The sequence below is a fragment of the Penicillium pulvis genome, assembly GCF_028828015.1.
Source record: "Penicillium pulvis strain IBT 33274 chromosome Unknown scaffold_8_segment0_segment0, whole genome shotgun sequence".
NCBI classification, from domain to species: domain Eukaryota; kingdom Fungi; phylum Ascomycota; class Eurotiomycetes; order Eurotiales; family Aspergillaceae; genus Penicillium; species Penicillium pulvis.
The window spans coordinates 2107693-2134253 of NW_026643080.1; the positions used below are offsets into that span (position 1 = coordinate 2107693).

General features: G+C 49.3%; 12 protein-coding genes across 12 annotated transcripts; 7 read left to right on the plus strand and 5 right to left on the minus strand.

Annotated features, from left to right (window-relative positions):
* Window positions 1-24: 24 nt before the first annotated feature.
* pkaC (cAMP-dependent protein kinase catalytic subunit pkaC) lies at window positions 25-1881 on the plus strand. Its single transcript, XM_057069753.1, has 4 exons — window positions 25-834; window positions 903-1156; window positions 1226-1600; window positions 1653-1881. The coding sequence occupies exons 1-4, from the start codon at window positions 184-186 to the stop codon at window positions 1678-1680; spliced, it is 1308 nt and encodes a 435-aa protein (XP_056916364.1). The 5' UTR covers window positions 25-183; the 3' UTR covers window positions 1681-1881.
* Window positions 1882-2138: 257 nt separating this feature from the next.
* tim13 (protein translocase subunit TIM13) lies at window positions 2139-2552 on the minus strand (the record flags this gene model as incomplete). Its single annotated transcript, XM_057069754.1, has 2 exons — window positions 2139-2348; window positions 2433-2552. 2 exons carry the CDS (start codon window positions 2550-2552, stop codon window positions 2139-2141), a joined length of 330 nt encoding a protein of 109 aa, XP_056916365.1.
* A 926-nt stretch (window positions 2553-3478) lies between these two features.
* On the plus strand, window positions 3479-5113 carry N7503_010209 (C1 family peptidase; the record flags this gene model as incomplete). Its single annotated transcript, XM_057069755.1, has 3 exons — window positions 3479-3587; window positions 3649-3740; window positions 3794-5113. 3 exons carry the CDS (start codon window positions 3479-3481, stop codon window positions 5111-5113), a joined length of 1521 nt encoding a protein of 506 aa, XP_056916366.1.
* Window positions 5114-5912: 799 nt separating this feature from the next.
* Window positions 5913-7254, plus strand: N7503_010210 (legume-like lectin family protein; the record flags this gene model as incomplete). Its single annotated transcript, XM_057069756.1, has 6 exons — window positions 5913-6008; window positions 6068-6091; window positions 6189-6259; window positions 6321-6402; window positions 6474-6734; window positions 6805-7254. The coding sequence occupies 6 exons, from the start codon at window positions 5913-5915 to the stop codon at window positions 7252-7254; spliced, it is 984 nt and encodes a 327-aa protein (XP_056916367.1).
* A 289-nt stretch (window positions 7255-7543) lies between these two features.
* On the minus strand, window positions 7544-8530 carry N7503_010211 (uncharacterized protein; the record flags this gene model as incomplete). The annotated part of the gene is made up of 1 exon (XM_057069757.1): window positions 7544-8530. One exon carries the CDS (start codon window positions 8528-8530, stop codon window positions 7544-7546), a length of 987 nt encoding a protein of 328 aa, XP_056916368.1.
* Window positions 8531-8706: 176 nt separating this feature from the next.
* Window positions 8707-9522, minus strand: N7503_010212 (alpha/beta fold hydrolase; the record flags this gene model as incomplete). The annotated part of the gene is made up of 1 exon (XM_057069758.1): window positions 8707-9522. The coding sequence occupies one exon, from the start codon at window positions 9520-9522 to the stop codon at window positions 8707-8709; it is 816 nt and encodes a 271-aa protein (XP_056916369.1).
* A 393-nt stretch (window positions 9523-9915) lies between these two features.
* Window positions 9916-12599, minus strand: N7503_010213 (Sin1 family protein; the record flags this gene model as incomplete). Its single annotated transcript, XM_057069759.1, has 3 exons — window positions 9916-11968; window positions 12024-12503; window positions 12577-12599. 3 exons carry the CDS (start codon window positions 12597-12599, stop codon window positions 9916-9918), a joined length of 2556 nt encoding a protein of 851 aa, XP_056916370.1.
* Window positions 12600-13435: 836 nt separating this feature from the next.
* N7503_010214 (uncharacterized protein) lies at window positions 13436-14753 on the plus strand (the record flags this gene model as incomplete). Its single annotated transcript, XM_057069760.1, has 2 exons — window positions 13436-13498; window positions 13764-14753. The coding sequence occupies 2 exons, from the start codon at window positions 13436-13438 to the stop codon at window positions 14751-14753; spliced, it is 1053 nt and encodes a 350-aa protein (XP_056916371.1).
* A 317-nt stretch (window positions 14754-15070) lies between these two features.
* Window positions 15071-16619, plus strand: N7503_010215 (putative MFS multidrug transporter; the record flags this gene model as incomplete). The annotated part of the gene is made up of 2 exons (XM_057069761.1): window positions 15071-15188; window positions 15238-16619. 2 exons carry the CDS (start codon window positions 15071-15073, stop codon window positions 16617-16619), a joined length of 1500 nt encoding a protein of 499 aa, XP_056916372.1.
* Window positions 16620-17501: 882 nt separating this feature from the next.
* Window positions 17502-19336, plus strand: N7503_010216 (putative MFS transporter; the record flags this gene model as incomplete). The annotated part of the gene is made up of 4 exons (XM_057069762.1): window positions 17502-17668; window positions 17719-18147; window positions 18201-18952; window positions 19017-19336. The coding sequence occupies 4 exons, from the start codon at window positions 17502-17504 to the stop codon at window positions 19334-19336; spliced, it is 1668 nt and encodes a 555-aa protein (XP_056916373.1).
* Window positions 19337-20156: 820 nt separating this feature from the next.
* N7503_010217 (MDR family MFS transporter) lies at window positions 20157-22515 on the plus strand (the record flags this gene model as incomplete). Its single annotated transcript, XM_057069763.1, has 10 exons — window positions 20157-20382; window positions 20442-20463; window positions 20516-20742; window positions 20822-21009; window positions 21065-21228; window positions 21279-21400; window positions 21454-21539; window positions 21589-21995; window positions 22078-22202; window positions 22256-22515. 10 exons carry the CDS (start codon window positions 20157-20159, stop codon window positions 22513-22515), a joined length of 1827 nt encoding a protein of 608 aa, XP_056916374.1.
* Window positions 22516-22802: 287 nt separating this feature from the next.
* On the minus strand, window positions 22803-26321 carry N7503_010218 (replication factor C subunit 1; the record flags this gene model as incomplete). The annotated part of the gene is made up of 6 exons (XM_057069764.1): window positions 22803-23410; window positions 23466-25176; window positions 25226-25904; window positions 25965-26055; window positions 26108-26132; window positions 26241-26321. 6 exons carry the CDS (start codon window positions 26319-26321, stop codon window positions 22803-22805), a joined length of 3195 nt encoding a protein of 1064 aa, XP_056916375.1.
* Between the last annotated feature and the right edge of the window lie 240 nt (window positions 26322-26561).

Sequence of the window (26561 nt, forward strand, 5' to 3'; positions counted from 1 at the left end):
AAGCCCATTCTCCAAATCCCAACGCCCAATTCCAATACCAATTTTGCTTAGGTTTAGCAGAGAACACTATCTAGTGGAGTTTCTTGTCCCGAAGGGGAGATCAATGCGTCATTCTGGCCGTCGGTGCCCCTCCCCACTCTCCGGACTCTCCTCCCTTCTTATGTCCTTCACCAACCGTCCTCCATGCCGAGCTTAGGAGGCTTGTTGAAGAAGCGGCGAACAAAGGACTCGCAGACCTTGTCTAAGGAGCTGCCCCAAGCAAATTCTGACCGATCCGATCACTCTTCCAACCCGGACGCTAACCCGGACAAGGCTGAAGGTCAAGGCGCCTCCATGCAATCCGCCGAGCCGTCGCAAGGATCCTCCCAGCACCATGCCCAATCCTCCAACAATGCCGCCAGCATCAATAACCTCATAAATACTCCGGCCAATGCCGGTAGTAGTACTCAGTCCCCCGCCCACACTTCAAATGCGACACCTAGTACGCAGCCGCAGCCGCAGTCGCAGCCCCGCCAAGAGCGTACCACTCGGGGCAAGTACTCGCAGGGGGACTTTATGTTGCAGCGCACATTGGGCACAGGAAGCTTTGGTCGAGTTCATTTGGTCCAATCGAAGCACAATCATCGCTTCTATGCCATGAAGGTGCTGAAGAAGGCCCAGGTGGTCAAGATGAAGCAGATTGAGCACACTAATGATGAACGTCGGATGCTCAATCGCGTTCGCCATCCATTCTTAGTGACATTGTGGGGAACCTGGCAGGATTCACGGAACCTCTACATGGTAATGGATTTTGTTGAAGGTGGCGAGCTTTTCAGTTTGCTGCGAAAGTCACAAGTGAGTGGTTTTCCCCTCCCCATTTCGGTGAACACTTGGCTTATCTTTGCCTTTTTTTTCTCTCCCAGCGATTCCCTAACCCCGTTGCCAAATTCTATGCTGCTGAAGTGACGCTTGCATTGGAGTATTTGCACCATCATCAGATCATTTACCGAGATCTGAAGCCAGAGAATCTATTGCTGGACCGTCATGGTCACTTGAAGATTACAGATTTCGGCTTTGCCAAGGATGTTCCCGATATTACCTGGACCCTGTGCGGAACCCCCGATTATCTCGCCCCCGAAGTAGTTTCCTCGAAGGGATACAACAAATCCGTCGATTGGTATGTTTCCTCCCTTTTCAAATGCATTGCATCAGCCCTAAAACTCATTTCTAACCCAATTTGTGGTAGGTGGTCATTGGGAATTCTCATTTTTGAGATGTTGTGCGGGTTTACCCCGTTCTGGGATAGCGGGTCCCCGGTGAAGATCTACGAGAACATCCTCCGCGGCCGAGTCAAATACCCGCCATACTTGCACGATGATGCCGTTGATCTCCTGTCACAGCTGATCACTGCCGATCTCACCAAGCGTCTGGGCAACTTGCATGGCGGACCCCAGGACGTCAAGAACCACGCCTGGTTCGCCGAGGTCACCTGGGACCGCTTGGAGCGCAAGGATATCGACGCTCCCTATATCCCGCCAATTCGCGGTGGACAGGGAGATGCAAGCCAGTACGATAAATATCCCGAAGAGACGGAGCACTACGGTGTGGAGGGTGAAGATGCGTACGTTTACTCCCATATCTACTGGCATGACATGAACTTACATTCCCCACAGATACGGGCATCTCTTCCCCGACTTCTAAAAGTGCTTGTACGATTTATGACGAGATATGAAAAGACCGTTGCGATCACCCGCTCGGGACTGGATATGGCACTGGCGCTAGTCGGAATCGCCGAGGAAAAACAGGTGTGATTGATATCATATAAGCCAGCTTAATGGCATTTGATGGATTATGTGAATCGTATATTTCAGCAATTGAAATCGAGTTTTCTTTTTTTTTTTTTTTTTTTGGGGTTACCTGAGTCCTTGCGGTCATATACATAAAATAAAGTGGAATGTATTCCGCCGATTCTCTATCCTGGTCAACCAGAATTTAAAGCCAAAAGAACCACGACCGAATAATGTACATGGGCCCCTGGCCTTTTCTATTCATACACAGATCTTTCGAGATCTTCCATATTTGATCTCCGTTTCCATCTTCTTCCGGGATCCAGCTCTCTTTTCAACAGGGATTCATATCCATTCGTTCATTATCCCCATTTAAAGACCGGAGCCCATAGAAGCAACAACGCTGGCATCGCCTCCCATGCGCTTGCTCTCAACACCAATGCGGTTGATGTAGGTGCGGCTGGTGATGTTCCACATGGAAATGTACTTGTCCATGCAGCTGGACAGGCAAGTGTTCTCCTGAGCAGACATGGAGGAGCCGGGGGTAGGGACACAGGCTCGGAAGCAGTTCTCGTTCACTTTCTAAATATTTAATGATCAGGTTAGTCCGACAGGGATGACAATAAAGGTGCAATGGTGTGATGGCTGGTGTCGCGAGTGACGTACGTTGATCAACATGCGGGCGTTGGCCATAGCAGACTCCTGCTGGAGCTGCTGGACAAGGTTGGCCTTGACATCGCTGGAGCTGGAGGAGCTGGAGGAGCTGGAACCGCCGAGGAAAGACATTGTGGGTGGTATCAGGTGTGGATGGAGATGTGTCGTGAGGTATGGTATTTGAGGTCCGGCAAGATCTGAGCTTCCGCTGTGGCGGTGCGTGCGCCACATGTTGGTGCCTTGAAGGCCAGGCGACAATATGGGTATCCAAAATCCACATGTTTTGGCCATGAAATGGACAAAGTCAGTACCTAAGAAGTATCCTGCTTGGCTAAATTCTATTTGCTAGCGTACAGTAAAGGAGTGGTTATCTCTCGTTCACTGTGGTTGATTTAATCAATGCAAACAAGAGAGCGGCTGAGCTCATACCAGATACAGTGATACCGCAGACTAGTCCGCCCCGGAATGTAATAGTACTCATCGTGGCCAAAAACTGTACTCCGGAATGACAATGTCTAGATAATGCAACAAGATTTGGCTCCAGGCATGAATGGGTTGATGATCAGTCCGTGCGATTGAGACGATGCTACACAGATCAACGATGATCATTCGAGTCCATACTTTCTCAAATGTGTGCCTTTTGGCTGCACCATGTTTGTTTAAAGTAATGACAATGGCTCTTGGTAATACTTCTGCGTATAGACTCCGGCAAGGTTGCATAGACATCTCAAGGCTGCCTAAATCACAGGCGAAGTGCCACCAGATAAGATCAAGTCCCCACCAACCAAATAAGAGCGATATGAAGTCTACAGGCGCACGGCTATTCAAGGCCCAGATAAGCAAGTGTAGCTCTGATATGCAAGGGAGTCATGGGGTTTATGGCCAATCACAATCAACTGCAACTGCAACTGACGCCAATCAAGGTGATCATGCATCATACCTTCCCCGCACACCCCGGGAGTACCTTGTGGTCTATCTTCTCCCTGTCCCTCTCAACCATATATTCTCACGTCGTGAGAAGGAGATAATTTATATTCCTCCAGACAATCAACACTATCATGGGTTCCCCATTTTCTAAGCCAGAGCAGGTCACTGAAAAGGCACCTTCATCGAAGATGGAGGTTGCTATCACTGGTCAGAATGTAGAACAGGAATATACTGAATATCGTTCGTTTGAACCATTCCCTATGATCTTTAATGCCTGTCTTCTTTACTGACGAAATAACAGCTTCTTTGGTATATCCTGTCCGAGACAGAATCAAGACTTTGGCTCTCCCACATGTGAATGACTGGAACCAGACTCTATTGGGTGATGACAAGGTTTGAAGCAATACGCGCAAGACAATTGATATTTGCTAACTTCATGAAAACAGAACCGCCTCGCGATCTCCAGTTTCGCCAGTCAGCCCTACACACAGCTTCTCACTGATCGCCAAGCTCTGCGGTCAGACCTGCAGCTTTTCAATCTGACCATCCCAGTGGAAGGAGGACCGATCACGAACCAACGCTCCTCCGGACGTTGCTGGCTCTTTGCCTCAACCAATGTCTTCCGTGTACCGCTCATGAAGGCCTACCAGCTAAAAGAATTTGAGCTTAGTCAAGCATATCTATACTACTGGGATAAAATCGAAAAGGCGAATTGGTTCTTCGAGCAGATCATCGCTACTGCAGACGAAGATCTCTCTAGTCGGTTGGTCCAGAAACTCTACGAGGATCCAGTCACCGACGGTGGCCAGTGGGATATGGTCGCCAATCTAGTACAGAAGTACGGACTTGTGCCACACACACTGTACCCCGATGCATACCACGCGCAGAACAGCTCTAAGCTAAACTGGCTCCTCACAGCCAAATTGCGAGAGCAAGCATTAGCCCTCCGCAAGCTGGCTGCTAAGAAAGGAGATCCCCAGGCTGCATATTTACTCTCTGTTAGCAAGGATAAGTTCCTCCAGGAGGTTCATTCGCTCGTTACTCTTCTGCTGGGCCCTGCGCCGAGCCCTGATAAGCCATTCGTTTGGCAATACTACGATGCCAGTGGGACTGCTCGTGAAGTGCGAAAGACCCCGATTGAATTTGGTCAGCAGGCTCTGAAGTCCCAGACTCGACCTCTGTCGCGCACTAGTGGTCCTACTCTTTCCCCAGGACGAATGTTCAGTCTAGTCAACGATCCGCGTAATGAGTACAACCGGTTATTGACTGTTGACCGACTCGGTAACGTGGTCGAAGGTCAACCCCTCACATATGTCAATGTTGAGATGCCGACGCTCAAGCGAGCAGTTATTTCGATGCTCAAAGCTGGACACCCTGTCTTCTTTGGCTGCGATGTGGGCAAGTTCTCTGACAGTTCCCTTGGTGTTATGGATACTGGTCTCCTTGACCTCAAGCTCGGATTCAATGTCTCGCTTGGCATGAACAAGGCTGAGCGCCTCGCCAGCGGGGAGTCATCCATGACTCACGCTATGGTTATCACGGCCGTACATCTCGAGAATGATAAGCCTGTTCGCTGGCGTGTGGAGAATTCGTGGGGTGAGGCTGCTGGAGAGAAGGGTTGGTTTGTTATGACTGATCGATGGATGGATGAGTATACCTTCCAGGCGGTTGTGGATTCGAACTATGTTTCAGGCGAGGTTCGGTCAATTCTGACGCAGACTCCTAAGGTATTGCCCCGGTGGGATCCTATGGGAGTCCTGGCTTAGGGTTCAAATAGACTGTCAATTAGCACTTCATAGCAGAAATATCAGATTCCCTTATTAGGCTCTTGCTTCAAGTAGACACCTGTTTCCAACCCTCGTGCATACCGTCAAGGCACCTAAATTGTCGCATTATATCGTATCCATAGTCTTTCAAGTCCCTGCATCTTCCCCTGCATACTCCAAGCAGGTAAATAAAATCAATTGTGGCAGTAGTGAATGCAAGGGATAATCAATATAATCACTATCTAGACGAATAGAGCCATGTCAAAAAGGCTACTTGGGTGTTTGATAACAATTATGGTTTACAGTTCGAAAAATCCTTTGAATGCATCGAATCATAGATTTATTGTCATGCACTCTGGTTCGAATAGTGGTGGTATGCCATTTCTGAGCGAAATATAATCTGAGAGTTTTGCAAGAATGAATAAGTTGGGGCTTGGGCTTATTCGAGTTTGCTTGAATTGCTAGTTGGATGAAGTTATTCAGAACCAGCCTTGAAAGGCGTTTCGTCAGGATCGGCGGTGTGGCTGAGGCTGTTCGCTGCGCCACAAATTACATAGTGGACACCTTAGCCTTCAAGTACACGCACTCGTATACGGTCCCTTCCAACTTCTAGTCTTTTCCAACTTTACCACATTCCGGCTTTCGCTCTCTCTATACGCCTCTCGCCGTTTTCTTTTCTTTCTTTCTATTCGTTTCAACGTCCCTGGGTTCTCGGGTCCTGGTGACACCGCAGCCCCATCCATCCCACCCCCGGTCTATCCTTGAGCTTCTCCCAATTGGGCCATAATTCGACTTCAATATGCGTCTGCCGACTCTTTCTTCTCTCCTGTGCCTTGCTGGCCTGGTCTCCGTGCCTGTCAATGCCTACGATGACCCCAATATCAAAAGCATTCCTGTACGTTTCACTGTTTACACCGTCTTGCAACCGAGGTACTGACGATCCCGCCACTATAGCTCCGAACCCACAGTCTCACTTCGGTATGATACCTAAAACCTTCCTCGTCAGCTTTTGCTGCAATGACAAGCGTTGCCGAGAAACGCGATCCCAGACAGCCATTGTTGACATCCGCGACAGCCCTACCTCGATTCGGATTTCCAAAGCCGCTGGTTCGACTTCGGAGGAGATACAGTGATTCGGGCTGATAAGTGAGACTGCCTGCGTGTGAAAATGTAGATGCGATACGTGCAGTGCTGACTTTTTTCCAAGATACATCCGTCTCACAGCCGACCGCCCCTCGCAGCAAGGATGGATCTACTCCCGCGTGCCTTTGACGGCGACAAACTGGCAGGTGAGTGCCAGCGGCATTAGATGTACTACAGGTCATGGAACGAGGACACAAATCGCTCACACTTTGTCCAGATCGAACTGGAATTCGAGATCCACGGCAATGGCAACTTGCACGGTGATGGCTTCGCGCTTTGGCTCACCAAGCAGCGCGCCACGCAGGGCCCTGTCTTCGGTTCTACAGACCGTTTCGAGGGTCTCGGCATCTTCTTTGATACCTACAAGAACAACCGTCCCGGTGTCTCGTTCCCGTACGTCATGGCCATGATGGGTGACGGCGAGACCACCTACGACCAGGCGCACGACGGCAAGGCTAACGAGCTTGCCGGATGCTCTGTGAGTTAATTTTGAAGTTTCAATGCTCAGTTGGAAGTACATTTTAGCTAATGCGGATTCCTCTATTTAGGCTCGCGGTCTCCGTAACGCCCCCGTTCCCACCAAAGCCCGTCTCACCTACTTCCAAGACAAGTCCCTCTCCCTGGAACTTCAGTACAAGACCGAGGACACGTGGGTCGAGTGCTTCAACCTCAACGCCGAGGACTCCAACATCGCCATTCCCTCTGTTGCTTACCTGGGTCTCTCCGCCGAGACTGGTGAATTGAGCGACAACCACGATATCATCTCTCTCAAGGCCGAGAACCTGTACTCCGTTGGTCGTAACAGCGCTGGCGGCAGCCGTGGCTCGGACAAGGACAATGGACGTGGTCGTGGCCGCAATTCCAGCGTCAGACCTAAGAAGAAGACCGGCAGTTGGACCTGGTTCCTGTTCAAGATTGTCCTCTTCTTCGGTGCCGTTGCTGGTGCTTACTTCGGATGGACTGTTTACCGGACCAAGACGCGTTCCTCGCGCTTCTGATCTAACGGCCTATATGGCTGTAGCGCAGTTATCAAACAAGAAAACTGGAATACATAATTTCCTAAATATGAAGTCGCCCCAGTCTGTATCGAACGACTTGGTCTTGCATAGCCTGTTTATCTCTTGATTCGTGTTTTTGTTTAGGCAGCTTCCTGTTCTTTGAAATGAATACAGTCACGATAAGATTTTCACTGTTATGCAACTTGGTAAAAGCAAATCTAAAATTTTGGGTATCATCTGTATAAAACGCCATGCCATGCGAAATCAACTCCAGTCATTAGCTTGTAAATCAACCCTTCCGCTCTCGCTCCTCATTCCACATCCGATCCACAATCTGAAACACCTCGGTGACACTGCGCATAACCACATCGTCAATCCCAAGCCCACTGTACCGATGCTGAATCTTATCAGGATGCCACCGCACCCGCTCAGCCTTCAAAATAACTCCCAAATCCGCGGAATCAGGCGCATGTCGCATAAACTCCTCCACGGATGCCGGCGCAACATCAACCCTCTTCCCAGACTCAACAGGCCAAAACAGTAAATTCCGCAAAGGTTTCGTCGTAGTTGCAGTCGCTTCCCCATCCTTCTTCTCCCCCTCCTTAACAATCTTTCCAATCTCCTCCCAACGCGAAAGATAACTTTCCCATACCTCCCCCCACCTCTTCCTCTTCTTCCGCTCCGCCCCCCGCCTCAGACTATCCTCCATCGCCCGCTCAAAAGATCTCCGCTCCGCATCCTCTGCTCGTCCACGGTCACGACTCTTCTTCTTCCGTTGCTCCTCGCGCCACTTCGCCTGTGCATCTAGCATGCCCTCGCGTGTGCGCTCCCACATCCGTGCGCGAACGTACGCAGCGTACTCCTCTTCATTCATCTGCTCAAGTTCGCCATTTGGTCCTTCTTTTTCGGGGACCGCGTAGGTGTGGATTGGTTGGCCATATACTCCTTCCCAGTATGCGGCGCCTTCATCGTCGCCCATTGCGTCGAAGAGGGATTCGCGAAATGCGGCGCCGGGGGAGAGGGAGCGGGATTGTGAATCTGGGTTGTCTTGGACATGGCTTGAGGGACGGTGGGGTGGGCGGCGTTTGTGAGTCCTTTCTCTGGGTTTGCTTGAGCTTGGGCTGTGGTGGCGCTTGCGTGAGGAGTGTTTTGAGCGAGAGCTGCTGCTTTTGAAGCGGAATTTGCCGTTGGGTTGGGTTTGAGTTCGTTCTTTTTGAGGGTTGTCATTGCCCATAGACTCCATGGGAGGACTGTTGACCCTCTCTGTGCTCTCCATGCCGGGAGGTTTATTTAAGTGAGTGTCGTGCCTGGCATGAAAATGTGTAGAAGTGACGTCTAAGTTGGAGATTATTAGTCAGAATCCTTATCTTATCGCGCATCTATACAAAGCGATCAACTTTATTTATTTACATACGCCATTATAGAGTAGAAGAAACCATCTCGCATCTATATTTACTTGATATCCTCAAATGCATCATCCAGCTTCTCCTCTCTAACCCAAGCCAGAATCATCTCCGCGAACAACACCGGCTCCTCTATATGCCACGCATGTCTAACACCGCGATGTAAAACAGCCCGACTCCCATCCACACCAACAACACACCCAAGAAGCATCTTCGAACAGTCAATCTTATCCCTAGCCAAGTATGACCCGGGAGAAGCAGCACAAACAGCCAAAAGTCTAACCCGAATCTCCCCAATAACCCTTGGCTCAAAAATAGCCCTCACAACCGCCGCCATCAGCCCATACCCCGCATCCCCATTCTTCAACTGCGCCAGCTCTCCTCGCGGACAAGCCACGAAATTAAGCAGATGATGTAACACGTATATAGGTGGTATTATCAAGGGCGTAACGAAGCGCGGTTGTGGGATGGTGTTGTACCCCGATGCGATGACGGATAGTATTGTGCCTGGTTTTGCGTGCTCGGCTATACAGGCTGCAACGTGCGCGCCCAGGCTTAGGCCTACTACATGAGCGCGGCTTTGTCTGGCTTGGGTGGCTATCAAGTTGATAATCAGGTCTGTGGCATACTTTATGTTAAAGGGTTGGATTTTTGAGTTGCCGTGCGCTGGAAGGTCCGGGAGGAGGACGTGGTAGCCTTTTTGGACTAGGTCTGGTGCGACGTTGTTCCATTCTTTATGGTTGCCGCAGGCGCCGTGAATTAGTAAAATGGTTTCTGAGCCGTTTGGGTTAAGCGATTCGTAGAAGAGCTCTGGGGTGGGTTGAGACTTTGTCAATGCCTCTAGTGTGGGTTTGGGAGACCCCATTTGTAAAGCTGATATGTTGTCTCAGAGGTTTGATGACCTCGGGTGTTTACAGGGCTGGCCATGACAGGGCAGTAGGGAATTTATCTGTTCTAACGGAGCTGCCTAGATTGACACGGGTAAGCTCAGACAATGTACCTGATCCACAGCCATCCGAGGGGGCCGAAACACCTGTCGTGGCCGACGGGTCTGATTGGGTACAGTAGTTGAAACTAAAGAAAGTTGAATGCATGAGGCTCTAACCATCGTATGCGTGATTTAAATGGGTTGTTTGAAAGTTTCGAAATGCTAAGATTTGACGATCATAAATACCTAACTCCAATCCCAACCATCCCATAAATACCCAATGACGCCAGTTCTAGAACCAGCCTCGGGTAAAAGGTAAGCCCTAGAAAATCAAACACGATATTGCGCCATGTTCTTCTTGATTTCGTCCACGATCTCAACTGCTTCTAAGGCGTTGCGAGCCTCAAAGTCATACCGCTTCTGCTCATTGGCTTCGTTGCCACGCAGAACAACAACGCGGAAGCTCTTCGGGTGCCGCCGACTCACTTTACAACCCACCACATCATTGAAGTTGATGGAACGAGTCTTGGAATTGGAGGCAGTCTTGCCTGTTTCTCCAGGGACAATATGCATGTAGTCGTTATCGAATGTGAGGATGCGATGATTGGAAGCGGTGAAAGACATGGGTTGCTTGCGGTAGACATGGTACCGACGGTAGTAACCTCCAATCAGATCCTGCTTCTGAGTAGAAGACGGGAGCATATTGGTACCTTTCTTGCCCTTCTTTACTACAGCTGAAGTGGCGGCGTTGTTGTCCACCTGAAGTGGAGCGTTCGGCGACGAGCTGCCCGGTGAACCACCAAATGCTGAGGGCCCTGCACCGAAACGTCGCCTGACAAGGTCGAGTTCGGTTATATTTCCGAGAGCTTCCACCGTCCGATCGAGAGGTGCAACGGTGTTTGATCCCATAACCTTTAGAAGGTAATTTCCTTTATCCAGCCCCCAGCGTTTGCATACAGAGTCTAGAATCTCCGCAATGTAGCTATCGGTGGTTGTGTTCAAGGTCATAACGTGTGCCGAGCCTTCGAGGTTGAGGAATCGAATCTTCAGGGTCTTGGTAACTCCAAGACGAGGTGTCGCATGCGATACGGGAATTGCTGGTCGATCCGCGGGAGTCAATGTGTTGTCATTGAGGGCCGATGAGAACGGCTGACCCAGGATTGGGTTCTGACGCCCAAGTGTGAGTTTGATCTGTGGTACGGGCTGGGCGCCTGGGACCACGGCCACCGGTTCACTTTCCTCGGATCCTAGACTCTGGCTGTATTGAGGATATAGTCTTTCGTTCTCTTCGAACTCAGCCTTGGACGCTTCAACTAGTGCAAACTCATCGTATGGTTTTCCACGTGAGCGTCCTCGCGATTTCGCAGCTTGATTATTGTTTGATGTAAAGTCCGTCATGGGAAGTGCGCGGCCAAGAGCCGGGAAATCATACTCCACTTCGCCATCGTCAACCATTCGCAATGCCCAGCGATTCACATTCAGTTTCTCGCGCTCTAGAGTGGGAAGTCGCGCGTCTTCGGAGTACTTCCAAAGGGCTAGACCAATCGCTTCGGCGACGGTAACATGCGCAGGGTGATCGGAGAGCTTGGATTCTCTCATGAGTGGTAGATCCAGTGGTTCATCAGGATCGGATGAAAATGGAAGGTAGATTTTCAGGTACAATGGGTCTGCCTGTCCCGATCCAGAAAGCACCATGAATTTCTCTACCGGGTTGCTTGGAGCGCGTGTCCGGGCCTTAAGTTGCAGGGCCAGCAAGCTCACAGGCTGCACGGTGCTGATAGGTCGTGGTGGTGGAAGATCCTGTAGCCCGGGGGTTGGAACTGTCTTCGACTTTCTGGGAGAGTTGCTCTGAGGGCCAGTCCCGGTCGGCAATTTATGCATGAGGGCCACCGGGGAAGATGAATCCAAGGCACTGCTAATGCCCACACCAGCCAGTAGCAGTGAGCCAGACCCGGCCGTAGCATCAAATTCGGAGGAGAGAGCTGATCCCACCGACTCGGCCCCGGAATCCTCGTCTTGCTCTTGCAAGTCCTCGAGGGCCAAACTTTCCGCCCCGCGGCTACCAGTCCTCTCTCGCCGTCTACGGGGCCGCTCCATCACTTCATTGGTGGTCGAGAACTGAACCTGCCCCGGCCTGTACCCTTGAGGATCAACCTCGTTATCCGTTGATAGCTCACTACTTGTAGCGGTATCACGCCGCGGCCGGCGTCCTTGACTCTTGACAGACGTCCCCAGGGACCCTGCTCGGTGATGGTTCGTATCGTTCTGGGTTGCGGGGATCATGAGCTCGGATCGCTCGTGTTGTTCTCCCGACCGAATAGGGGAAGAATCCGATCGCTCTCGGCGAATGGGCATCTTTGGGAAATCAATTTGATCGGTAGACCTGTATCTCGAGTTAGAGGTGTATGCACACGGTCAACAAACAGTGGTACACTAACCGTCGTAGATTGTCCCCATCATCATCACTGTCGCTCAGGTCACTGCTATCATCGTCTTCCGCAACCGCTTGTCGCTGGACTTCCTGTTGACGTTCTCGTCGTTGCTTCTTCTTCGCGGCTCGATCTTGATGCCGTCTGGCTGTGATATCCACGGTGCTCTTCCCAGTGACCATGCCACCTTCGTCTTCCTCGCCGTCCTCCAAACCAAGGCCTTGGAGCTCATCCCGTGCGGCATTCGCATCTCGTACCGCAAGCCGGTAGTATTCTGAGGAGACTGCTGCCGTGGTAGGAATGGGCGGGGAGTAGGTACGTTTGAGTGAGGATGCGCTGCTGGCATTATTGTTGGTGGATGCGGTCGACCAGCCCGCGGCGCGAAATCCAGGGGTATTGAGGACGGAGTTGTTGACATTTATCAATCGGTCTCCAATGCCGTCTTTGATTGTGGTAAGGTAGGAAGATCGTAATTGCCAGATAGTGAAGCTGTGTCGGTTAGGTCAGCGCACATCGTACCGAGGGGAGGGAGATAAGGACAACGCCTTGACAGTCAACCTACTCTTCATTGTGAAGGAGAGACATTTTCTCGGAGCCCTTGAGACAGGTCTAGTACCAAGCGAAAAATGCACAACCCAGTCGATGAGGTCGAGTGATGGATCTCAACCGCAACGGAAGTGCTTTAAAGCTGACACGGCATGCTCACAGAGGGCACGTGCTGCATAAAAGAAGCATACGCTTTCAGAAAGAGAAGGGATTCCTGAGCAGGGCCAGCCTGAGGAATAGAAAGTTGGCACGTTGAAACGTTGTAAACGCGGAGTGCATGGAGTGGAGGGTCAAGTCAAGTTGATCAAGTTGATCGGTGGCGGTTCTCCGCAGATCATTTCCCCGCCCAGTGACCACACTCTGTATACTCTTTTTTACTTTATGTGCACTTGGACGTGTAATTGATATTAATTTGTATTTTGAGCATATCATTGAGCATATACAAATTATGTACTTCATTGAATGAAGAATACTTCTAAAGTATGTCAAATTTCATCCAGGGCTTGCGCTGCTTGTTTATATTTATCCGTGTCCGACCATAGTAACCAATGCCATTAGAACGGCAAGGCACGGTTAACATGAATTACCTACGTAAAGTATCTATCCCTTCAGCCTCGATAGTAAATTTCAACGGGAGCCACTTGTTAAGATAATGACGCCTCATGAAATATCAAAATCGGAGACCTCAGGACCGATGTTCTTTGAGCTCAAGTCATCTAGGGAATTGGTCATCCCTCCTAACCCTTTTCCCACATGTGCACCCACATATCAACTATACACGTCCTTCCCAAGGTCCCAGGGTCGACGCACTAGGTATCAAGTTGAACAGAACTGATTGCTCAATTCCTCTGCCCCCACCTGGCTAGTACACTCGAATGCTAGGAGAAGTCCACCCTGCCGAGAAGACCTGGGTCGAACGTCGACATGAAGACCTCGAGGTATGCCACTTCTCGGCAAAAGGCCTGCCAGCACTGTTCAGTGGCAAAAGCCAAGTGCGATCGAAAAGCTACGGGGTGTTCAAGATGTGCAAAGCGCAAGGTCCCATGTGTTTATCCCCAAACGTGCTCCTCGAAAGAGAGGAGCCCAAGCCAGGGCGGGCCAAGCCCGCAAAGGCCGGATTCTATACCCGGTTCACTGGTACCAAGCTTCTGTGGACTGCCATCAGACAGCCACTCAGAAGCTTGGACTGAACCATGGGCACAGCCTGTGGGGCAGCGCGAACATACTCGTACTGCATCATCAAATACACACACTTTAAACCCAATATCCTTCAAGAAGGCCGAACTTGACTTTTCAAATCTTGAGCTTTTCTGCCCTATCAATACCGACGAAATTACGACTCGCTGGATGAACCCTTACATTCCAGTTCCCGGACAGAAGATAAAGCAGTATCCTTCCGGCGTTTCTAGTTTTATCTCCCAAATACTGAAGTCTTACGCAGCCGTTGCAGCTCGTGGCCATGGGACTTTACCGTTCGTCCACTCCGCACAAATATCGGAACAAACGGCTAGCTCGCCTTTGAAAACATGCTTAAGTTTGATTAAGATATGCGAAAACCCTCTACCGGGAAGCGAAGTCACTGCTGTGATGGTCCTTCAAAGAGAGATGGAAAACATCATGGAATGTCATGAGAGCTATAATGAGCTTTCGCTACTGGGTGCGTTTCAAGCATATCTCATTTATTGCCTTGCATTGTTCTTCAAACTCCATCAAGGACCACAAAATCAACTTCGCCCCGCTATGATGAACCTACAGACTCTTGCACACCTTTCGTCTAAACAAGGCCTTATGTGCGTGGCTGATCAAGATCACACACGCCCTAGATGGGAGGAATGGATTGTTACCGAGACAAAACGGAGAACATTATACGTGATGTATCTCTTCGACAGTGTCCTCTCTACCCAGGAAGCTCTTCCTACTTTCCTCGCGACAGAACTACTTGGTCTCCCTTCTTCTGCTAGCAAGCCTCTTTGGCACGCTCGATCTCGGAGTGAGTGGGAACGAGAATACAATATTCACCTCGCGGAATGGACAGACAAAAGCCTCACTATTGATGAGTTGTGGCCGGTTCCCCCTGATATGGATGCACCTGATATTGCAAAAAGAAGCAGAAGAGTGGATCACTGGTTAGAAGAAATCGATGAGTTTGGGACTATGCTTTACGCTGTAACATCCTGCACGCACGGCGGGTAATGCAAGGGCGGCAAAGTGAAAAAAAAGTTGGCGCGTTCCCTAGGAACTCTATGGAGGATGGCATTCTTGTATGAAATGTCGCAGTTTCTGGAAGTGTGGAGTTGACGGAGTTGAGAACCTCAACTCCGAAAGTACTATATGCTCAACTCCGGTCGCCTCCACATATTTCATGCAACCCATGGGTATAAAGAACGTCTGTTGATCCATCGGATAAGACTCTGGCATTAAGTAAATCATTAATCTGGTGACAACTTATTCACCCACGCTCGTACTAGTCTTCAATCTTTCTGGAAGCACACATGTCAATAAAATCCGGTATGCAGACCGATGCTCCGGCTACAAAGTCACCGGCCTCGTCTCCAGAAGCGCCCTACAGCATTTTTGATAAAAGGCAAAAATGGCTCATTATTGCCCTTGTATCCACTGCTGCAACTTGTAAGTTCCAACAAACTCATACTTATTGTTATCTGTCCCTAATTGCTAGTAGTCTCCGGCTTCGCTTCAAATATCTACTTTCCCGCTCTACCGACCATCGCGGGGGACATGAACGTCTCCACAGAGCAAATCAACCTGACTGTTACCTCTTATCTGATATTTCAAGGCATTGCACCAAATCTTTGGGGTCCTATCTCAGACGTCAAAGGGCGTCGGATTGCGTATGCTGGCACATTTATCGTCTTCCTCGGCGCTTGCATCGGTCTGGCAGAAGCAAAGAATTATGCCACTTTGATTGTTCTACGATGCCTTCAGAGTGCTGGTAGTGCTAGCACGATTGCTATTGGATCTGGCGTCATTGGTGATATTACTACCCGTGCAGAGCGTGGAGGTTTCATGGGTATTTTCCAAGCGGGATTGCTTGTCCCAGTTGCCGCAGGCCCAGTGATTGGAGGTGCATTAGCGGGAACTCTGGGGTGGAGAGCAATATTTTGGCTCTTGGTCATATACAGCGGCGTTTTCTTTTTGGCATTGCTAGCTCTACTTCCGGAGACTCTGCGGTCAGTGGTCGCAAATGGAAGTCGGGTTCCTTCGAACTGGATGGCTGAATATCCGCTCAATTTCTACCACAAAACTACAAAAGTTGAATGGGATCAGGATACAACACCACCGCCTGGTGAGAAGAAGCGAATAGATCTCACTGGCCCATTTTGTATCCTTATACGCAAGCATGCTGCCCCTATCATCGTATTCCTCGCAATCTATTATGCGGTGTGGCAGATGAGCATCACCGCTATGTCGTCTCTTTTCAAAAATCGATACGGCTTGCGCGAGACACAAATCGGCCTGACCTTCATCGCCAACGGAGTTGGGTCAATGGTTGGGACATTGATCACCGGCAGAATACTCGACATGGACTATCGGAGAATTAAGGCTGAGTTTGAAGCTCGATCAGCTGCGAATATTGAAGTATGTATGGATGGGCTCCGTACGACTGAGCAAGAGGACTTCCCTCTCGAAAAGGCTCGTCTCCGACTCATCCCTGTCTTTGCTGTGCTGCAATGTCTCTCTCTGATTTTGTTTGGCTGGACCATCCAGTACTCAGTCCATATTGCGGTCCCAATCATTTCAACCTTCATTACGGGATGGACGGTCGTATCTATGCAATCCGTTATCATGACCTATCTCGTGGATATTTACCATGAAAAGAGTGCGGCAGCTAGTGCCAGTATTAATCTCGCTCGATGCTTGTTCGCTGCTGGAGGCACGAGTTTTGTCATGCCACTCATCGATGCAGTTGGAGTTGGAGTGACCTTCACGATATGTGCTGGTATTCAATTGTTCGCATTGGGTGGCCCGCTTGTACAGTGGAGATTTGCTGCTGGGTGGAGGAAAGCAGAGCTTGAAGAAAAAAGCAGACCGGGAGCTTGAGAAAGCGAAATGCGCCGAAAGGCGAGAAAAGGCTGGGGAACAGGAAGGATGCCAAGACTGAATAACGGGGTAGGGTACATAATGGAATATCTGAGTTGATACCTCAGGGTAGTTCATCCTCCCCACATAGACTCCCATATCTCTCGAAAATCAACATGGACCATAATTACAATCTGCTTCTTCCCTAGAGTACCCCTCATCTACCCTCTTCGTACACATTTGGTCCTTCGGGATCCCGACTGCTGGACCATACGAACCAAGGAAAATTCAAATGAAGGACAGTACGCATTGGTGGTAACCCACGATTCCATTGATTGGACAATGTCCGCCACCCGGCGTTCTGCCTACGCAATATCGGGAGTTGTCCTCCACTTCCTCGAACACCTGGTGGCCCAGTCTAAGAATGATCGACCCATTTGCAAATACCCCCTCACTATGCAACTTGCAAGTCTGCAGTGTGCTTCTCTTGGTTTCCTGACAGATAGTATGCGCATTGAAGATCAATTTTAGCTATTTGCACTCGGAAAGAATGCCAATCTAGCCATGGAAAATGATCCTTGGCAGGTTCGAGGGGTTAGCACGGCTACAAACTAAGCTGGGGCTAGTACCTTCACCTGACAATCCCTGAGGAGAAAGATCAGCGGGCCACTTTGACTGGCGTACCAGCCATTACTGTGATTGGCTGAGCCATCAAACACTTGCCAACCAGATAGCAGTGTCCTCCACGCCCCGGGAAGTGGACCTCAACAGCTTCCCCAGATTATGTGGGGCCCCGCACAAATATACTAGGATGCACTATATCGAGCTGAAAGATTGTTTATATACCACAACAAGCCCCATGTTTGGTGATGATCGCCAGTCACTTAACGGACATCTCCTGCCATGGCACATACACAAGTGAAAGAGCGTTATGAGAAGGGCTTCTCCGAGCACGACGAGAAGGGACCGCAGACCAAGACCCTTGGTCATCTTCGTCTGCGAGATTCCGAGACCAACGAGGTCATCCTAGTTCCTACACCTTCATCGGATCCGAAAGACCCACTTAATTGGTAAACAAAATTCGCGTCTTGTCCGTTTGAGTCTCTCTGATGATTTCTAGGCCACGATGGTTCAAGCTATACACTGCCATTGCAGTATGTCTCGCCATGGTTCTTTGCAATTTCCTTGCTGCTGGTCCTACACTGGCAATCGTTCAAACCGCAGAGGACTTCTTTCCCGACTGGAAAACAACGGGTATCTCAAGCGCGATTGCCAAAACAGCCTACTTCTTCAATTGCACGGCCCTCTTCCAGGGCTTGGGTAATCTGCTCTGGATGCCTTTGATTAACAAGTACGGACGCCGAGCCGTCTATGTGACCTCCTTCACCATTTATTTCATCACAGCCATCTGGTGTGCCGTCGCCAAGCAGTATGCGAATTTCCTCGTCGCAAGAATCATCATGGGCATTGCAGCTGGAGCAGGAGAGTGTCTTGCCCCTATTACAATTGCCGATATTTTCTTCTTGCACGAGCGTGGAGCTATCACAGCGTAAGAGCCTTGAGAGAAACTATGCGTGGAACATCTGTCTGACATTTATTCAGTCTCTACAATGCCTCCCTGAACTTCGGTGTCGCTTCCGGCGCCATTGTTGATGGATTTATCGTCAAGTTCCATCCATGGCGCTATATCTACTATGTCGCAATCGCCCTGATCGGTGCCATTACCCTCATCGTGTATGCAACTTTCCCCGAGACAGCCTATATCAGAGCCCCAGCTATGTCCGACAGCATTACCACACTGTCACCTTCCGGTCAGCGCATCCGTCGCAGTACGCCGGGAGAGGGCGAAAAAGCAGTTTCCGAGGTCCAGGAAGAAGTCCTCACTCAAGAGACGGATAAAAACCGGGGTTGGCTTCAGGGCTTGAAGCTATATCATGGAAAATACACGGACGAGTCCCTGTGGCAAATGACGATCCGACCTGTTGGGCTTTTGATCCTCCCACCTGTGCTCTGGGCTACCCTTGTGATGTCGGTCACTATTGGATTCATCACAGCCATCACCTCCAACGTCGCAACCGCATTCTCCGACACATACGGGTTCGCGGCATGGCAGTCTGGTCTTTGCTTCGTTTCTGCTATTATCGGATGTATCTTTGGTATTATGCTTGGTGGACATCTTTCCGATTGGGTTGCTGATGTGTTCACACGTCGGAACAATGGTATTCGTGAGCCGGAGATGCGTCTTCCTGCCATGATGATTAGTGTCATTACTGGTCCTCTTGCGTTGGCTTTGTATGGCTGTGGTATTAAGTGGAAGATGCACTGGATCGTTCCTACCATTGGTATTGGTCTTAGTAAGTTTTTCCCGTCTCCTTCATGCAGGCATGGATTTGTGGGTCGTATTCTAACATCTTTTAGTCAACTTTACTATCACCCAGGCTACCAATGTCTCGCTAGTCTACACAATTGACAGCTACCGTCCCATCGCTGGAGAGATCGTTGTTACCCAGCTGGCATTTAAGTCTGCCTTTGGTTTCTTGCTTGGATTTTACACGAACCCCTGGGTGGATATTCATGGCTATAATGTGGCCTATGGAGAGATGGCTGCAATTTGTGGTGGAGTTCTTGTTTTCTGGATCCCATTGTTCTTCTGGGGGAAAATTATTCGTGAGAAGACTTTGAGCTGGCGAGTCATGAAGTGGGTGCAGTGGGATATGGACAGAGAGGTTGGAGAGTAGATGCTTCTATCTTTAATATTGTCTATGCTACTAGAGTAGCGCCTGACTCTATTAACTTTCATGCTACGTTAATTTCAGATGTCTTTAAATCTCGATATTTTTTATCCAAAAAATCAATAATGATGGTTCTGGGGAGAAAGATAGGCCACGGGTAGTAAAGGAGCGCATGGTTATTCCAACTCTAGGGGAGATAGTCGGGAGCTTTTGGTCCTAATGAAAGAATGCAGCTATATTAAATTAAACGCTCGCTTATAGAAGCGCAATACCTCAAAAGGCGTTGATAAAGACAGATGTGTAAGCGAGAACTCCGAAGAGTGACTCTGGTAATGATTTCGCAGTTATGGAGATAAAGCACCTTTTCCCTCTTTATGACCGAAGCTTGAATTCCAGCGCAAGGGATAACCAGAATTCACTGGCGAGAAAATAGCCTAAAGCACGTGCTCAAATCAGACCCTAGTATACTGCATTCTTTGACAAAGCGAGCTTCCCGGAGATATCGCTTATGCAGAGACGCATGCGGTTCGGCGATGATTTCCTAGAGTGGAGCAGAGCAGGAAAATGCCGATTAACCGTCAAAACAAGATCGATGAATTCGCCGGATCTAAATCCGATGCTATCTTCCAAGCTTGTTATCTGCAAGAAAATCTCTTCTCAACTCTTCACCGTCTTTATATCACGCGGGGTCTATTTCACTCTTCGTTGTCGAATAAATATATAATAGACCATTGTCCATACTCAAGTTCACCTCCGAAAAAGTCACTTCTGATTGATATTACCCCAGACGGTCATCGAATCTAGGTCTCGGCGCCCCGCTTAAAATATGGATGGGCGTTCTTCTCCAGTGCCACCTCGGCAAACCGGCATTCTAGAACCACATTCCCCCGCAAATGAAGCCGATCGTGGAGATAAATCAGACCATGTCGAGGCACAACAACTTGCCAGTGACAATCCTGTCAATGAGAAGATCAAATTGCAAGACCAGACGAATTTGTTGCCCGTGAAACAACTGCTAATTGTTTTTGTGGGTCTGAGTTGTGCTTTATTCTGTAAGAACCTAAACGCTCTACTATGTATTACCAGCGCTGACGTGACACCTACTTTCTAGGCGCGCTTCTTGATCAAACTATGTAAGATCTTACTTGGCTTGAAGGAAGACTTACATGCTTATTTGAACCATAGTGTGTCCACCGCTCTTCCAACTCTTGGACGTGTTTTTCATGATGCATCAGTTGAGTCATGGGTTGGAACATCGTACCTTCTCACATCTACAGCATGCCAACCGCTATATGGGCGTCTGTCCGATATCTTTGGCCGGAAGATCATTCTTCTTACCAGTATGGCCTTTTTCTTATTTGGGTCTATTTTGTCCGCGGTATCCACGAGTATGATCATGCTCATTGTATTCCGTATGTCTATTTTTTTTTTTTTTTTTTGGAACTTTCCCTTCCTTATACATGTTCTTTTAAACTGACACCAATTGCGTAGGCGCAATCGCGGGAGTCGGTGGTGGTGGCATTCTCACATCAGTCATGATCACTGTGTCTGACGTTGTTTCTTTGGAGAAGCGAGGTACCTATCAAGGTGTCATCGGTGTGGTTGTTGCTCTGTCCAACTCCATTGGTCCTCTTGTCGGTGGTCTTTTCACCGAGAAGGTCTCTTGGCGATGGTGCTTCGTAAGTCTTCATGTGCTTGATATAGGAATTGATACTAACTTCTAGGGGTATACAGTACATCAACATTCCCTTGACTAGCATTTCTATTCTCGTTGTCTTGCTAGTCCTACCTCTGAAGAGAGTCAAAGGAGATATGATGGTCAGATTCAAGCAGATTGATTATCTGGGATGTCTTACGATGCTTATCGCGGCTGTTTTGATATTGCTACCAATTTCCTGGTGAGTGAACCCTTCTAATATGTATGCGTTCAACACTGACATAGCTCTAGGGGAGGCACTAAGTACGCCTGGAACTCGGCTGGAGTCATCGCTCCTCTTGTCCTTGGTATTGTGTTCTTGGCCCTCTTCATTCTAGTGGAAATAAAATTTGCAAAATTACCACTCATCCCGAGTACGTGAAATTGTCCCTGTGCCATTTGCTATGGAAAACTGACACTATTATAGTGCATATCTTCAAGAATGCAACAGTCGCTGGTGCATTGTGCGGTGCATTTTTCACTGGTTTCATGTTCTATGCCAATTTATACTACGTAAAAACACCCTCGTCACATATACCGTCAATTTACTGATCAGATATAGCTCCCCCAATTCTTCCAAGTCGTCTACTCGGCCTCCCCAATCAGATCCGGTGTGCTACTCCTCCCACTAGTTGTGACTCAATGCGTCGTGTCATTTACCTCCGGCTTCCTTGTCTCCAAGACAGGGAACTACACCATCAATATGTGGGCAGGCTTTGCCATCTGGGCTGTTGCATGTGGTCTGCTTTCCACGATCTCACCAACAACATCTCTCGGACGACTAGTCGGATATCAGATTCTCAGTGGAATCGGGTCTGGTCAGACGCTTCAGACAAATCTGGTTGCTATCCAGGCCAATGTTCAACGGAAGGAGATGGCTGTTGCTACTGCCACCAGAAACTTTCTGCGTTTGTTGGGTGGAACTATAGCTTTATCTGCCTGTGGTGCGATTCTGAATAACACTGTCCGGTAAGTTTCACGCGACATGCCTGAGAAAGCTGGGTCTCAAGTTTCAGAAGGACAATTGAACTGACGTTGGTTCTTTCCGAAGGACTGAGTTATCATCCACGGTATCCTCCGCGGTCCTATCCAAGATCATCTCCGATCCCACGCAAATCAGCTCGGGATCATTGGACATTACCGCAGCACAAAAGTCAGCAGCCATTCGAGCCTATAGTATGTTCTCTCTCTTCCTTGCTACACGAGGCGTAATGTATTAACCTTTCCAGGCCATGGGATTCGCAACATCTACTACTTTATGGTTGCATGCTGCTGCGTCTCCTTCTTCGTAACCATCTTCTTCGTCCGCAGCACCAGCCTTAAACGTGACGATGATGCGAGACTACAGGAGGAAGGCAAGAAGTGGGCGGCTAAGCATCGGGGTATTCATGCGTTGGGGAAGAAGAATGTTGATCCTGTGTCGAATAGCGAGAAAGCCCCCGCTCCCACAGTAGCCGTGCCCGAATCTCAGGTTAAGGGCAGCAAGTAAAGAGATAACCAGGAGCGAGCACATATTGAAAGGTCCTGCTAAAACAAAGAAAGGCGTTAAGATTTCAGTGAAATAGATTGGTTAGAAGGTGCATGCCGAATTCATGGGAACGGAATTTAGTCAAATTTCTTTCACAAAACGGACTTTGCGGGATGACATTAATCTCTGGTAGAACTCAAGTTATGAACGTGAGTTCATGCTCGTCAATGAAATGAAAAATGAACAGCGGACAGCGCTTCCTTGTTGGAAAAAAACACAAGATATGATACATGGAAAGAGACAGCTTATTAATCCTTGGCCTTGGCCCTACTCTTCCGGGCCTTCTTAGGCTTCTCTTCGTCATCGTCAATGAAGTCATCGTTCGCTGCCTTCTTGGTGGTCTTCTTGCCCTTCGCAGCACCCTTGGCCGCCTTCTTCTTAGGTTGGCTGACATACTTGTCTTTCTTGAGATCGAGTTCCTCGTCTTCATCCTTGACTTCCTCGACAACCTCCTCTTCATCGGACTCCTCAAGAGCATCTTCAATATCGGGCTTCTCCTTGGGACCCTTTTTGGCAGGCGCAACGACGTTGCTGGCCTTCATGAAAGGCATCGGGTGGGAGCGTGAATTATACAGACGCGTGAAGGTAGATTTGGTCTGTGTCTCCAATTTGACATTTGACTGATCCATTGGCCCGAGTCCAAGTTCAAGCATTGAATCGAAGTCGTCGCGCGTCAAGTAGTAAGAGTCCATAAAATCAATGATGTCCTCGACGCTATCTTTGCCTTCATCCATCATACGACGGATAGTTTTATCCCAGAGAAGGGGCATGTATTGCTGGCGGATCTCATCACGGTTTCCAGATGTACGAAGACGCATGTGACCTTGTATCTCCTTGACGAATCGTGACAATTTTCCTAGATAAAATGATTAGCGCTGTTATGCTGGAAATAAATACAAAGCAGGACATACCTTGTTTACTGTTCTGACCCAACCAGCCGGCAAATGATGCCCTCTCGGTCATGTTTCCGAACTGGAAACTAGCTGGTCGGACAAAACTGAAAACAGCATGAGTAGGCATGAGACTCCACTGCTGTTGGGTTCCATGAATCATGCGATCCACCAAATCACCCTCACTGATACTCGAAGCCGCATTGTCTGCAAGCTCAAGAAGCTTCAAATTCTTCTCTCTGTCGTGGTAATTTCCGGCTAGAGTAGGTCGGGTCTTCAGGTAGTTCTCCTGAAGCATCAGATAACTGAATTCATGGTCGTTGAAGTAAAGCTCGATTTTGTCGTTCAGTGTAGAAGTGGAGCTGGGTGAGAACATCTGGGCGCTGAGAATCTTGCTGACAATATCCCAGGGTTTGAGAATGATGTGCTTTTCCCATGCCTTTGACATCTCCTTACCCTTGTCGAAGCTGAGACTCTCCTGGTCCAGCTTGGCAGTAGAGAGCATGTTGATGACCTGTCGAATATCGGCATGTGTACCTTCAATGAGGCTATCCAAGACCGGAGGTGGGATCTTCAGCTTCTCACGGAAGCAAATTGTGGATAACCTGGCTCGAATCTGCTCGACCGTGGGGCGTCTGAATGGAACATCAAACGTGACAAAGTCAAAAGGCTTCATCTTCGGTTGTTTCCGTTCGTTGCAAATTAAAATGAGTGGAACGCTGGTCTTCTTCGCAATGGCTGCAAGCGCACCGACTCCACCGCGGTCACCGGCGGACATACCGTCAACCTCATCCATGATCAAGCAGACATTCTTCTTGTTACTGTCCACGTTCTTTCCGTCTCCAGCAAAGTAGCCTTGGAGAGATGTAGTATCAAGGACACCCAAAGTGCCATTCTCAACGAGTTTCTTACTTCGTGTATCACTAGCATTGGATTCAATGACATCGTATCCCTCTAGCTTGGCGACCATGTGCGCAGCCGTGGTTTTGCCAATGCCAGGTGGACCGTGAATCATGATCGTGCGGTAGACTCCGGAGCCGTCTTTGCCGGCATTTTTGAAGTTCATCTTTGCACTCTTGCGCCAATTGCGCAACCAGTTTTGTATCTTCTCAACGGCAGCCTTATTTCCACAGATCATCGAAGTAGATGTTGGTGCATACTTGGTGGTCCAAAGCTGGTCATCGACGGGAGGACCCTTCGAAGCGGGTGGAGCGCTTGCGTTAGGAGCATTGCTGGTAGCAGCAGCCTGCTTCTTTTTCTCCTCCGCCTTCTTCTTTTCCTCTGCGTCGATCTCCTTGGCCATTTGTTGGATCTTGTTTTCTTCGGCTTTCTGTTTGGCCTCATACTGCGCAGCAGCTTTTCCTGAACCACCATTAGCGGGCAGGCGGCGGATCAACTCGAAAAGTCCATCTTCGCTAATTGTTTTTAAGTTGTGTTTAGCAATTGTCTTGAGTTTCGAGGGACCCGCGTCACTTCCAAGAACAACGTAACTGGTTTTAGAGCTAGGCGCACCAGTCACCTTGCCACCATATCTCTTGACTAGCTCCTGGCCCTCTTCTCGACCGAGAGTTTCCTGCACACCAGTGAAAACAAAGGCCAACCCTGCGAGACAATTTTCTGCGCCAACGGGAATATCTTTGGTCCCGGTTGTTGGTGGAGTGCGGGAGCGTTGCTCACCAAATTTCCATTTCTTCTTCTCGCCATCGTCTTGGGGGGGGAGTTGGAGGCCGGACTGTTGGGATGCTATCGAAGATATCTTGGATCTCCTTGTTTTCCGGCACCTCCTCTTTTTTCTTCGGAGTTGCTTTAGGTTTCTTCGCGGCTGGCGAATCGGATCCCTTGGACGCCTTGGATCGAGATGCGGGCTTTTTAGCGTCCTCGAAATTGCCACCCTCGTCCTTGTCAATTAGAGCCTCTGACTTGCGCTTGCGACCCGGTTGAGCTGCTTTGGAGGCAGGTGCTGGGAGTTCATCCATCACAACATCGTCGTCCTCATCATAGGTTGGCTGCTTCTTCTTGGTGCGCTTGGATGCAGCCGGTGGTTTAACTTCCATTACCTCAAAGTCGTCGTCGTCGTCATCCTCTTTGTATGTTGGCTGTTTCTTCTGAGTGCGCTTGGATACAGTTGATGGTTTGGCTTCCGGGACTTCGAAAGCGTCATCGTCATCGTCGCTGTCCCCTCCTTCAACATAATCATCATCACCCTTTCCGCGTCTTTTATACTCCGTGGCAAATACATCATCGCCACCGAGCCCTTCATCATCGTCGACAATAGTTGTGGCTTTCTTGCTAGAATCTCTCTTCGGTAGTTTCACTGGAGACTCGCCTGTCGTCGTTTTGTCATCCTGTGTTTCATTTTTGGCGACGGGTTGTTCAGTCTTGGCCTGTCTTCCCCGCTTCTTGCTGGAAGCAAAGTAATCTGAGGTCGTTGTGGGTTCTCCTTTCGTTTCTTCGGGCTTCCTGTAAGATTAAGGTCAGAAAAGTCACGAGCTTGACCACCGGAGTAGCGGGGGAGCTTACGGTTGGCTCTTGGGCTTTGCTTTCGGGGTTGTAGCCTTCACAGGCGGGACTTCTTCCTCGTCATCGCTGTCATCCACCACCTTTCTACTACCTATGGTATGATTAGGTCGGGGGAGTATGTGAAAGTGACGAAGGTGCCATACGTCTTTTTCTTGTTGCAGATGGGTCCTGCAGGCGGTCAAGTCAGCTATAAGGTCTCAATATATTGAGAAGCGCTATTTAGGCCCAGATCGTCGACAGGCGACCGCATTGAATGTAGAAAGGGTGATAGCATACCTCTTTCTTCGCAGGTTTTGGCGACTCAGCGGAGCTTTGCGGTGGCTTCCCGCCAAAAAAGCTCCTAATGTCAGACGGCATAGTTGGTATTGTACACCCTAAGAGAATATGGAAATATTCACTAGAGAACCACGATGACCCCGAGGATGAAATAAACCAACGGCGTACTCGAGGCAGCAATCGGAGCTAGGCAATCAACGCGCGACGTGAGACGTGATTTGCTCACGTAAGGAACACGACAAGCACGTGACCTCCACTTCTTCCCTATTGGGCCTAGTGCATCCGGGCCATCGAATTGTGCTTGAGATCTTGCGTTGAGGA

What these genes read in the sequence shown, in the direction of transcription:
- pkaC (XM_057069753.1), top strand. Translation starts at nt 184, where the DNA reads ATGCCGAGCTTAGGAGGCTTGTTGAAGAAGCGGCGAACAAAGGACTCG. An exon ending in GTTTGCTGCGAAAGTCACAA is followed by an intron (nt 835 to 902) that starts GTGAGTGGTTTT and finishes TTTCTCTCCCAG; the next exon opens with CGATTCCCTAACCCCGTTGC. An exon ending in GGTGTGGAGGGTGAAGATGC is followed by an intron (nt 1,601 to 1,652) that starts GTACGTTTACTC and finishes CATTCCCCACAG; the next exon opens with ATACGGGCATCTCTTCCCCG.